Source organism: Myotis daubentonii, chromosome X, assembly GCF_963259705.1.
Source record: "Myotis daubentonii chromosome X, mMyoDau2.1, whole genome shotgun sequence".
Lineage (NCBI taxonomy): Eukaryota > Metazoa > Chordata > Mammalia > Chiroptera > Vespertilionidae > Myotis > Myotis daubentonii.
The window spans coordinates 129,581,049-129,593,885 of NC_081861.1; the positions used below are offsets into that span (position 1 = coordinate 129,581,049).

Genomic DNA, 12,837 nt, shown 5'->3' on the forward strand with positions numbered 1-12,837 from the left:
TGCAAATCTTCCTTCTAGTTTGTTTTTTTCTTTTAAAAAACATTCCCAAGTGTAGAAAGTCCTTGCTATTTGTATCGATGTAGAGACACACCATTAAGCTTTAGCTCATGACTCACGACTGCAGAGCCAGCTCACAAGCTTTTACTTGAGTCCCACTTTGGATACCTTTGGAACATGGGAACATTCCTCTTGTGTGATGTGGGCCTTTTCAAAATTCTTGTCATAATGCAAAGAATTAAAATGCAAAATCAAGAGGCAATTTTTAAAATAAGCGCCATCCAAATGAACTCTGTGAGATGATGGAAATGTTAATATCTGCACTGTCCAATATGACCTCCACTAACCATATCAGCTATTGAGCACTTGAGTTGCGCCTGGGTGCTATGATCGACGAAGTGAATTGCTATCTAATTTGAAATCCTTTAAATTTAAAGAGCCACATGTAGCTACTGGCTACCATACTGGACAGTGCAGTTCTAGATGTCTCCAGACTCAGAGAGGTTTGGAGCGTATAGGTGCTAACAACCAGTCAAGATCATATTTTGTGGGGCATCTGCAAATTCTCTGTACTTTAAGCACTTTCTGAGACTTTCCAGTTACAAATTGGGGCCAGCTCCAGACAGGAATCAGTCTTCCTTTTCCCTCCCTGGCTGTGATGGAGACAGGATTTCACCCCTTTTTTAGGTCTTCTATGGAAACTCGGACAGAACTTCCACAGTCCAGAACCTGCTGCGGCCGCCCATCATTTCCCGCTTCATCCGGCTGATCCCGCTGGGCTGGCACGTCCGCATTGCCATCCGGATGGAGCTGCTGGAATGCGCCAGCAAGTGTGCCTGACACCTGCGAGCTGAGCGCCTGCAGGGGTGGGGGGTGCAGAGTGGCCCACGGAGACCCTGACACACACCTGTGACAAGCGAGGTGGCATTTTACAAGTTCTTTTCAGATGCAGAGCTGGGTAGAGAATGTTTCTTTCCACTTTTTAAGATGTAGTTTCCAATTTAAATGAGAAAAAAAAAGAAAGAAAAAAAAATACATTCCCCACTCAGGGCCAAAGAAAATAAGAACAAAGAAAATGTCTCTAAAAACAATTTTCATACAAGAGCTTAAGTAGCAGGGGTAATTGGCTGCTATTTTTTTGTTTTGTTTTGTCACAGCAACACTGTGAAAGGTGGAGTCCCAAGGGAACACAAAGCAGCCCTGATCATTTGAAATTTCTTTTGCTTTATTCAAAACAGGAACATAATGTTTCATAAAGCTTGGCTTTGAATGCAAAGGAGGAGCAAGTGTGAGCTTTCTCTAAGTTTTGATTAAATCATGACCATTGAGGACTGTAGAGCCCCGGGGACACAGAGTGAAAGATTTCAGGGTGATTGGGCGGTGAGATGAGTCCAGTGGGTGTGAGCCTGTGCCCCAGTTTCCTGAGAGCCATACAAGACCAAAGGCCCCAGGCAGAAGGGCTTCAGCTGCTGAGCTTTTACCCCCATGTTCACTGGGATTGGGGGGTTCCAGAGCTCCATTACATACAGCCCATTCAGGCTGCACGTGTAAGTAGTAGTTTAATTATACAGTGGGGCCTTGACTTACGAGTGTCCCGACTAACGAGTTTTTTGAGATACCAGCTGTCTCTTGGCTGATTTTTTGCATTGAGTTGATAGAGTAATTTGAATTAATGAGCTCCTTAACGAGCTCGGTCTCAGAATGAATTAAACTCGTAAGTCAAGGTCCCACTGTATATAGGAACGCCAAATGACCAGAACATACCAGAATTTCCCTTTATCTAGGGCTACTGTTTTCAACAAGCTTAACACTTTGAAAACAGTTGGCCCAGGAGCTATCACTGGCTACGTGGAGGAGGCCCATTAGCTGAGCCCATTACCTTTGTAGGAAGCAGTCAGAACCTATGTCCTAAGAAGGGAGATGTGACTACACCCCTGGTGAGCCCACCTTCCAAATTCTGACACCTTGCCGTGCAACACACAAACCTGCCTGTTCCTGACTGCAACCTCCTTGTGAAGGAATGGGCGTGGCCTTCTCCTTCTGGAGAAGCTCCTTAAGCAGGGAGTTTGGGGAAAGACAGTCTAAGACTCCCTTGTCATTTATAGCTCAGTCTGAGTTTTTGGGTTCTTCCCTGGGAAAGGCTAATGACATGGCAGGTGGGCAGGAGAGGATTTGAAAGGAGGAGATGAGAGGGGGTGGAATCAGAGAATGGGGCCCTTCAACAAGACTGGGGAACCTGACTATCCTGGCCCTGATGCAGTACACCCTTTGCTAGCAGCTCATTTCTCCAAGTTACTGTTTTCAAACACCATGCTGAGTGACTGGACTCACACTAACATGATTCTAGACATCACATTCACCTTCTCTGTGAGTGAGCAGCCTCTTAAAATCCCCAATCTCTTCCCTGGTGTCATTGGGCTTAGAGGAGTTTCATATTTAACACAGTCTCTTTCTTCTCCTCATGCTGTATATTTGAACCTGGAAAAACACTCTTCCCTGCTCTATCTGCTCTCAAATCAATTCATGGTGGGGAAAAATCCTTCTCTGGTCTTAGAACACACAAATAAATGCATTTTGAACAGAACACCTGATTGGATATCCTATCTGGGAAAGTTGAATGAACTTTTATCATGACATGCACTGTCAGAGAAAAGTCTAAGTTCAGGCCCTCTACAACTGGCACTCTGGACCCAGGAGGTAAGTCGAGTCAAAATGAAAAAAAGAATGAAATGGTGTAAGGCAGGGATAAAGGTTCTCCAAATAATTGTTCATGTTGAATATTTTTGTTTGGTAATATCTTTATTGAGATAAAGTTCACACACCATACAAATTTCACCCATTTAAAGTGTACAATTCAGTGACTTTTAGTAAAGAGTTGAGCAATCATTATCACAATTAAAAAAATCATCACCCCAAAAAGAAACCCCACACCCATTAGCTATCACCCCACTAACCCACTTACCCACTCCAGCCATAGGCAACCACTGATCTATTTCTGTCTCTATAGCCAATTCTGGACATTTCTTAGAAATTGAATCTTACACAATATGTGGTCTTTTCTGTCTGGATTCTTTCGCTTAGTGGTGTTTTCAAGGTTCGTTCATGTTGTAGCATATATCATATTTCATTCCTTTTTATAGCAGAATATCATTCCACTATAGAGGTAGACCACATTATATTATCTATTCATTCGTTGATGGACGTTTGGATTATTTCCACGTTTTTTTGGCTATTCACGAATAATGTTGCTACAATTGTGTACAAGTTTTTGTGTAGTCATGTTTTCATTTATCTTGGGTATATATACCCAGCAGGGGAGCTGCTGGGTCATATGATAACCCTGTTTAAACTTCTGAGTAACCATCAGACGATTTTCCAAAGTGGTTATACCATTTTACACTCACACTAGCAGTCTATTAGGGTTCTAATTTCTCTACACTTGTTATTATCTGTCTTTTGGATTATAGCCACCCTGGGGAATATGAAGTCGTATCTCATTGTGGTTTTGATTTGCATTTCCCCATGACTTTTGATGCTAAGCATCTTTTCATGTGTTTACTGGCCCTTTGTACACTTCATTGGAAACATGTCAATTAAGATTCTTTGTCCATTTTAAATTCAGCTGTCTTTTTGAATTGTAAGAGTTTTAAAATTTATTTTGGATGCAATTCCCTTATTAGACATATGATCTGAAAATGTTTTCTCATATTCTGTGGATTGGCTTTTTATTTTCTTGATGGAGTCCTTTGAAACACACATTTTAAAATTTTGATGAAATCCAATTTATTTTTCTCTTTAGTTGCTTGTGCTTTGGAGTTTTATCTGGGAAACTATTGCCAAATCCATATCATAAAGATTTTCTATGATTCCTTCCAGGAGTTTTACAGTTTTACCTCTTACATGTAGATCTTTGATCCATTTTGAGTTAATTTTTATATATGGTATGAAATAGAGGTCCAACTTCATTGTTTGCATCCTTATGCCAGCACCACACTGTTTTGATTATGGTAGCCCTTGTAGTAAGTTTTGAAATTAGACCATGTGAGTCCTCCAACTTTGTTCTTCTTCAAGATTATTTTAATTATTCTAAGTCCCTTGAATTTCCATATCAATTTTAGGATCAACTTGTTTTCTGCAAAGAAGTCAGCTGAGATTTCACAAGGGAAATTGTTCAATACTTCAGAATTTAATAAACAATGAGATACTGAAATCCGTAAAATGTTTATCTGCAGGTAATTTGTTTACAACAGCATATGATTTTTTACTTCATTGAATTCATGCCAGAATGTATAAAAATAAAACTTTTATTGAGGGACATCTGAAGCCTAGCAGAATTTTGCTACTAAACACATGTACTATATTTGCAGCATTATTTCTTTTGTGGGGGAAACTTTCAATTAAAAAATATATAGTGTAGCAAAAACTCATTCTATTACCTTATGTTAACATGTTTACTTTTCTTTTCAGAAATGCTAGTGTAGTCTACACTTGTTGAGTTTTTTTTAAATTGTGGTAAAATATACAAAACATATTGCAGATTTAAAAACAGCTAAATTAAATGCTATGAACATAAAAAGTGGCAGTTACTTTTGCCAAGATAAAGAAAAAGGTCTGAACTGATTTGGGTATTCAGTGAGGGAGGAGGTCACTTGGACATAGCAAAGGTATTTCAAAATAAAGATGGCACTATGAATCCAGTCTCAGAACCTGGAATATTGCACACCTAAAGTGAGCCTTTGAACAGACACTGCCAGAAGCCCACCTTTTTGAATACCTGCAATTGCTGAGGCCTGCTGACAAATGTACAGCTGTAAGGGCTGTTGTTTCCCCCAGGATCCAAGAGTAGCTCCAAACTATAAATAACTTCAAGTCACAATGGTTCTTAACCTGGACAGTGTTACAGGGCTGATGTGAAGATCAAATAGGATAAATGTATCTGAAGTGCTTAATGAGCTCTCCATAGCTGGCAATCAAAATTCTGTGACATTCCTTTTCAACTTCATAGGGCTGCTAACTAGGGCACAAATACTAGCAACAATGTTGTAATAGCTAACATTTATTGAGAATCTACTAAGTGCTTTGCAAAGTATCATCTCATCAAATCTTCAAAACAACCCTATGAGGTAGGTATCATTCTTATTATTTCCAATTAAAGATAAGGTAACTGAGGCATAGAAAAATTAAGTAATTTACTTAAAGCCATACAAGATATAGGATTGCACTCAGGCAAGCAGACTCCAGATCCTGTGTTTTTAACCACTTAACCAGTCTCTGGACCTCTAGTGATCTATTTCAAAGAAATGTTATATTCTCAAATCAAATCAATTACCACCTGCTGTGAGATGGGAGGAAAGGTGGTACAGGAATCACCCATGTCAGTTTCTGTACATGGAGACACAGCAACTGCACTATTTAGTAGTGATGAAGGACGGGCTTTACAGTGAACATACTAAGCTCTAAATCCTAGCTGGCTGACCTTGGACAAGTTAATGTAAAGCCCACAGGCCTCAGTTTCATCATCTACAAAATGGGTATACAACCCATTTCATTGCGTTGCTGTGAAAAGTAAATGTAATTAATAAAAGCAAAACACTTGGCATTGTGCCCAGCCATAGTTATATGAAAATTAAAAAAAAATTACAAGCCCCAGATACTCTTTATGTCTTGATAAAAAGTATAACTGAAATCACTGGTTTCCATGACTTAAGGAGAAATCTAGAGCAAAGAAGTTGATGACAGTGCTTATAAGAATGTCCTTTGTTTAGGAAGATAAAGAAAGTTGGAGAATAGTTAGATGTGTTATTTCAAAATTTAAGTTCTTTCTTCCCTGATTGAGCATTTACTCATTAGGTCTTCTTATCCTCAGAGACAAAAGTGAAGGCCAAGAACAGGTTACAGGTTAGTAAATTTGGCGCCTGGCCTGTTTTTGTAAATAATTTTACTGGAACACAGACACACCCATCATTTTCAAATGCTTTTTGCACTGCAATAGCAGAATTGAGTAGTAGAAACCCTATGGCTCACAGAGTCTCAAATATTTACTATTTGGGCCTTTACAGAAAAAGTTTGCCAACCCCCTGCTCTAAAACACAAAGAAACCCTTATTAAGTTCTCCATCTTTGCTTTCTCCATGGCACTGAGCAGGAGGCTGGCATCTCTTCCCATCCTCCAAGACCCACCAAGTGAACGACTAGGAACGTGCAAAGGAGACAATACTCAAGTGTAAAAGAAACCAGTTTTCAAAATAACAGAAGGGGGAAAAAGCTTTATAAATACAAAAAAAAATTATCAACATCATTAAATAACAGGATTTGCCCTCCTTTACATTGATTTCGGTCCCTTAAACTGATTCCAACTTCAAAGGCCCATTTTCTCTCATTTGAATTCCAACAAGTTCTTTACAAAGAAGGAACTAATTGAAGAGCTTGCTTTTCAAACTCAAGGGACAACAGTTTTCAAGACTGGGATGGCCTGGCAATCATTTCAGTCAGTGCAAAATCTGCATTTTATTAAAGACATTTGGGAAGATCCATTCAAAAATACATTGTGCTCAGTAAAAATTAACCATTTCATGCTGATAATTTAGGTTACCACGGAATAGATATTTGTATAATATTTACAACAACAATAGAAATTTTACAGAAGTTTAGAATGGAATACATGCCAGAAAAAACTTGATAAGATGTAGGAACACATGATACAAAGAGTTATATAAACATTTTACAAATGGTTCATAATTAGCTTGTGAGGAATTTAAATATTCAACACTTTAAATTCAGTTTGGATTCAAAAATTAAAAAGGTTAACACTACAGCACACCCTTGCCACAGTAAAAAGTATGGAATTACACTTTGCATTATGGATTTATAAAGTCTGTGCAATTAAGAATTTCCACTGATTCTTCAACTACCACAAATTTGGATGTTACATCAGTCTGACTTATACCTATTTTTGTTTTCATGCATGAGCAGGGTTCTCAAAGTTACCCTGCCCTGTGTCTTCCCAGATACCACCTTCAAACCTCCTAGAGATTGAAGAAGCTTGGAATAGTCTTCTAAGTATATACAGAATAACTACCTGAATTTAAAATGGCACAAAAGCAATTCCTGGAGATAGGAAGTAGGGGCCACTATTTTGTTTGGTTTAATTGTTTCTGTTAATCAATCCAAGTTTACAGTGAGAATTAACTTCCTGCATTCACAGCATTACCCCTCCAGCCTGATTCCATCAGTGCCCAAAGAGGAAACAAGGAGAGGGAAATAGACTGAGAGGACTATATATAACCAATCGTATATCTCTAGTGAAAATGGGTTTTGTACAAACGTTGCTTTCCACTATGGAAAACCTAAGCCATCATGGAGAACTTCAAAGTTCTCCAGAAGGAAAAGTATCTTTTTTTTTTTCTTGAACCTCTGAATGCTTTGCAACTGAAGCTTTTGACAACTCTGGCAATAAATACTTTAATCCCCCAACAGGGACAAAAGTCAAGGCATCTACCTTTTCTATTCCTGGGTTTCGTCTGATTAACCCTGAAGCAGAACACTAGGACAAACTTGTCTATGCCTGAAATGAAGCACATCAGGCTTTTGGGAAAGTACAATCCCAAACCAAAGGAAGTCCTGAGGAATTCTTAGCAGTCTGTCAAAATGGAGGGGATGGAGGAACAGATAAGGCCTCTTTCTCCCTGATACTCTGCGCTGGAAGAGTAACAAACAAGGCAACTTCTATTCTGCATACAACACAGAGACCGATTTTTTTCAGATTCCAAAGGAGGATCAAAATATGACCCAAGGATCAAATGGGGTTCAGAGAGCTTAACCTTGTCGGTAATGAAGGGCCTTAGAAGTGAAACTGGTTTCACTGACACAGCTCTCTGGCCCTAGAAATCCAACGTGCAACTATTACAATTTTTTTTCTGGCAAAACAAAAAGACAAGCCTCCCTCAAATTAGGGAGTAAACAGTTAATGAATGAAAATACAAGGCAGGTCGTGATCATATTTAATAGCCTATAGGAAAATACACAGAAAGGTGGGTCAGTGCCTGGAGTGAAAAAAGATATAGTCAGGACCAGGCCTAATGCTGATGAATTAACAAAGCACTATGGGAAATGAATATTCACGTAGTAACTGACTTGGCACAAAGTCTATGATCTTTTATAGTACATTCAGTTAAAAAAGAAGAAATAGGGTAGATTAGGGCAGCAGGCCCAGAGTTTCCTAGCCACCTTACCTTCACCACATGTGTGTATACAGACAGACGAGGGACTCGTCCTATCACAGCTTCATTTTCTTGTATTTACTTATGGTTTCTAAGACAGATTTTTTTTATCCAGCTGAATCAGACCTCAAGATATCCTATATCTCAGCTGGTCAAGACACAAAGAAAAAAAAATCAGAACCACTTACAAGTTTTTGTTTTGTAAGTTGGCCCTTTAAGTCTCTGAGAGAAACTTCTTGTGAGATTCTGGCCCTGGGGATTAGCGACAGGACATTGTATTTTCTGCTGCCCCCTTTAAAGAAACCATTTGTTTTTAACTGTAAATAAGTTTTCTCTGCCTACACACTTTATTTGTGATGAACTGAAGGAGGTAAGGAAATAATTCAGTATTTTCTGACTTGGTTCAGTGTATCATACCACATTCCCAGTTCATAAAAGCATGAGTCTGTGGATCTTAGTGCTCACATGGAGCTCAATATCCCACTATAATGCAGGAAGTAACGAACTTCTAGATATAAAAGCAGTGCTCTCCAGAAACAATGTTATGATCAGGAGAGAATATGCAGATTTCCGAGTCCCAGCTGAGCTCTAGGAATAAGTCCCGATGAGCGACTGCCCTTGCTGAAAGTTGGGTCACCACCAGGACCTAGGTGAATAGAAATAAACAGCGCCTTCCACGCACTTGAAAAGTAATCCTCTGGCCTTTAAAAAAAGCTGTACACTTACGAGTCATTCTCAATACACAGCTAGAAGAAAATAAATGGCTTTTTTCCTTATTTACTCTAAAAACTAGTTTAAGAAGTGACGATACTATGATGTTAACTAAGGAGCTGGGACTGGAAAATGGGATAGCATTTCCTAGAGAAGTCCACTAATTTTCAATTAGGAACATGCTAAACTGGCTAACTCTACAACCACAACATACTTTATAATACATGAAGTGACTAGAAACTAACCAGCGTAGCTCTGAGCTTAGAATGAAAGTACAACTGCATATGGTGAGTTGTAAAGCTGGTTTGAAAACAGATTTGACCAAAGCGTACAGCACAAATACTCCTATAACAGCCATATCACAACCACCAATACAGAAATTTTTGCTTCTAATTGGTCTGTCATATGCCAATATTTGTAAAGAGCTATTAAATGACCTAAATGAAAAACGAAGACATTTTTGGGGGGGAGACACAGCTAAAAGCCATGGATACCTTTGAGCACTTGGTAAAAAACGTGCCAATCTGCCAGGCTGCTGCTTACTTCTAACATAAGCATCATGGCTCTGTAAAAAAATTTCTAAGGACGCTGACCTAGAATTTAAGTTCTCAAATACCTATAAAGTAACTGTGGTCTCCTCCCAAAGGATGCACCTTTTAGCAGGCCCAAGACAATGGGAACAAACAATAAGATTCCAGGGGTTTGAATATGGTAGAGTAGGATTCTCAACCTCAGCACTACTAACATTTAGGGCTGGATCACTTTGTTGTGGGGGGATGTCCTGTGCATGTAGGACGTGTAGCAGCATCCCTGGCCTCTACTAACTACATGCCAGTAGCACCCCACCACACCAGTTATCATAACCACATATGAGCCAATTGCTGCCAGAAGGCAAAATCGGCCCTGATTGAGAACCCCTGCTGTAAAGCTCTCTTGAGCCCCTTAGTGCGGACTACTTTTGGTCCAGGGCTCTGGAGAGAGGCTAAACCTCAGACTGAGACCAAACAAGGTTCACTGAAAGTTCATTTAGAACTTCTGAGAAGAAAAACGAGGTTGGTGGTAAAGCAAAAGTAGAAAACCAGCAAAGCAGAGTTTCTTTTCAAAAGGAGATCAGTGATACTTCCATAAAACAAAGTAATTGATAAGCCTTCATTCAATCTTTTTATTCTTTAGGAAGTTAGGGCAGATAACAGAGCACAGATGCCATAAAAATTTCCCTTCCTAAAGAAAAATGCCAGCTTTTATGACTTTAAATCAAGTCCTTATCACGGATGGCAATCTCTGTGAGGTCCATAATTCATCGACACAGGAAAATAACAGTTAAAAGCTAAGAGAGGGCCCATTAGATTGGAGAGGAAATGACTATTCCCCTGTGCGAGTAGGAAAAGCATTATACATGCTAGAAATGCAGATTGTAGTTCACTTTACAACTCACTGAGGTCAATGAAAAGTCAAAATGGACAAAAGCTGAGAAGAGGATAAAAGAGCTACCTCAAAAACACGAGTTGAAAACACTGTAGATATTATCTGGCTCAAATCTGGGAATATACGAAAAGTATGTATTGACTCTTCATCATTTAGGTTTACTTTTGCTCTAGGTAGAAGGCAATAATTCTAGCCCTTCTTTGAAGAACCATCAGGAATAGAAATGATCTGCAAACATCTGAGATCCCAGTGTTAGCAAGGATGAAAACATGGGAAACCAGCCGCTAGGTGACGACGAGCCTCCAATGCCGCACATGGCAATGTTGACTGCGCAGTCCTAAGCACACAGCACAGTGAGAAGTCTTTCCAGAGGAAAAAATGTAGTTTCTGGTTTGCAAGGGGGAATACCAGGTACAGATCTAGTATGAAAAAGAAGAGTTTCACAACCTTTTAGAGTCATTAGTATCCAGGCAAAACTGCTAAGGGTCCACATCACTTATATAACTGAGCAGCTGCCTGGGAAAAGCCAGAATTCAGAGCTACTTGAACAGTATTGAACTGGTGAAAGAAACAAGATATAAAAGGAACCAAAGAGCATGCAAACTATTAGTTTGAATCAAATTGTTTCAATGATAGTACCCAGTTGAGTTGCATTTTAGTGCCTATTACACTTATTAAATTAAATAAAAAGCACCTTAAAATGACCTCTATATATAATCAATACACATCATTATAGTAGTTATATAAAATGCAATATGCACACAATTTAAGCTTCAAAGAAACTAAGACATTTTCTTTATAATCTTCATAATCATCAGAACTATAATTCTCAAAATCGTGGGGGCGGGGGAACAGTAATAGCACATTTCAGTTACAGCTGACTTGATTCAGAGGCTGACACTCTCAGAATCCTGGGACAAGTACTAACTACCGAGACATTACCTCCTTGAGGGGTAGGAGGGGACCTTTAAAAATATTATTGCTAGGAGACTACTTCTAAAAATCTAATGCTCTTGATGGATGATGGTGTTGAGTGATTTCTGTCAAGGATGGCCCAGAGACATGGGGCTATGACCTTTGTTGGCTAAAGGCCTTGATGAAACTTGGGAGCAACTTGGGAGTTGGAGGAGATCAAATGAGAGAAAGATAATTCCTGTTCTGACTGTGTGGTGTGTGTGTGTGTGTGTGTGTGTGTGTGTGTGTGTGTGTGTGTGCGCGCGCACGCTCGCGCACACGCTAACCTTATTATATATGGATGGTCCTAGGAAGAAAAAGTGGGTATAGCAATTTCCTCTACAGCTAGAATGGCTTCAGAAGCCTTTTAAATATCTCCTAAATATCTTGTAAAGAGCAGTAACAAAATAAGTATTTAGAAATAGAAATGCCACACATATACCTCCCCTCTACCCCCCACCGAGTCTCTGGTACAGTGCACAGGATTTAGGAGCATAGAGCTGGTATGCCAGGTTGGCAGACAGGGGCCTCGTACAACCTTGCAACTAGGAATGTTCACTGGCAAATCTTTGGTCAATGCTCTACACTAATGCTAAGTAGAAGAGCCCATTCTCTCTACAAAGAACCATGAGTAAGCCTGGGTCTATTCTCCCTCAGGTGCAAGGAATGTCCCTGGACATGAAGAGGAGCCAACTGTGTGAGGACAGAGACAAGGCCTGCCGGAGTTCTCACTGGTCTAGCCCACTTTCTTCCCCTGTGGGTTTGCAAGAAGATGCTGCGTCTCGTCTGCTACCAAGGAGCATATCTAGAAGCTACTGCTGGGGCCTAAAAGTTGAGCAAGGTTCCTACTGTTACAGTCACATATAGCCACAATTCAACTCCCTTGGTAAGAAGTATAATACTCACTTCATATTACAAATGTATAAAAATATGGCAGAGTGTCATAACGATACTTTCTTTAAATGATTATATTTATAAAACAGACACATATTTATCATATATATATTTATATATAGAATAAAGTACTCCTGATGCAATATATAAATGTTACTGTTTAGTTTTTATAGAAACTACTGTAGCTGTCCCACTGCTTCACAATGTTCCAAACAGCTCAAAATAACTTTACATGTAACATAAAAGGTATGATTATAACAGTACAATATTAATTAATTATAAATAAATGTTACAAATCCTATCAAATATGGAAGTTTAGAAAACAATTTAAGACATACAATTAGTTCATCTGCTAACCCTTCAAAGGGATACTCCTGGATTACAATAAACCCCACATTTAGTCTAGGCAGAAAAAAACCTGTGGTAAGGGCATCAGTCAACACGGATTTTTCTTTTCCTTGCAGTGCCAGAACACATCCTGGCTTTCCCAAGTTTAACAGGGATTGCACTACAGCTGAAATGTAGGGGAGAAACTGGCAAGAATGTCTTCTTCCTCAATGGCATACCCTATCCATGCTCACACAAGACCCATGGAGACTGGCAATCCCTAAGGAACTCCTGTGGCTCTAAGATCCCTG

At 39.3% G+C, this 12,837-nt stretch overlaps 2 protein-coding genes across 4 annotated transcripts in view; one reads left to right on the forward strand and one right to left on the reverse strand.

Annotated features, from left to right (window-relative positions):
• The window catches only part of RS1 (retinoschisin 1), a 39,623-nt gene extending 27,584 nt beyond the window's left edge, over window positions 1–12,039 (forward strand). Inside the window, exons 6-7 of one of the 3 annotated variants that reach the window (XM_059679848.1) lie at window positions 685–842; window positions 11,963–12,039. In XM_059679848.1, the coding sequence (XP_059535831.1) occupies window positions 685–837 (153 nt within the window). In that variant the 3' untranslated portion in view covers window positions 838–842; window positions 11,963–12,039. Of the gene's footprint in view, window positions 1–684; window positions 2,582–11,962 lie in introns of those variants that run through there. The other 2 variants (XM_059679847.1, XM_059679846.1) reach the window with 2 other exon arrangements.
• CDKL5 (cyclin dependent kinase like 5) overlaps window positions 1–12,837 on the reverse strand; it is a 188,129-nt gene that overhangs the window by 11,878 nt on the left and 163,414 nt on the right. The window lies entirely within an intron of this gene.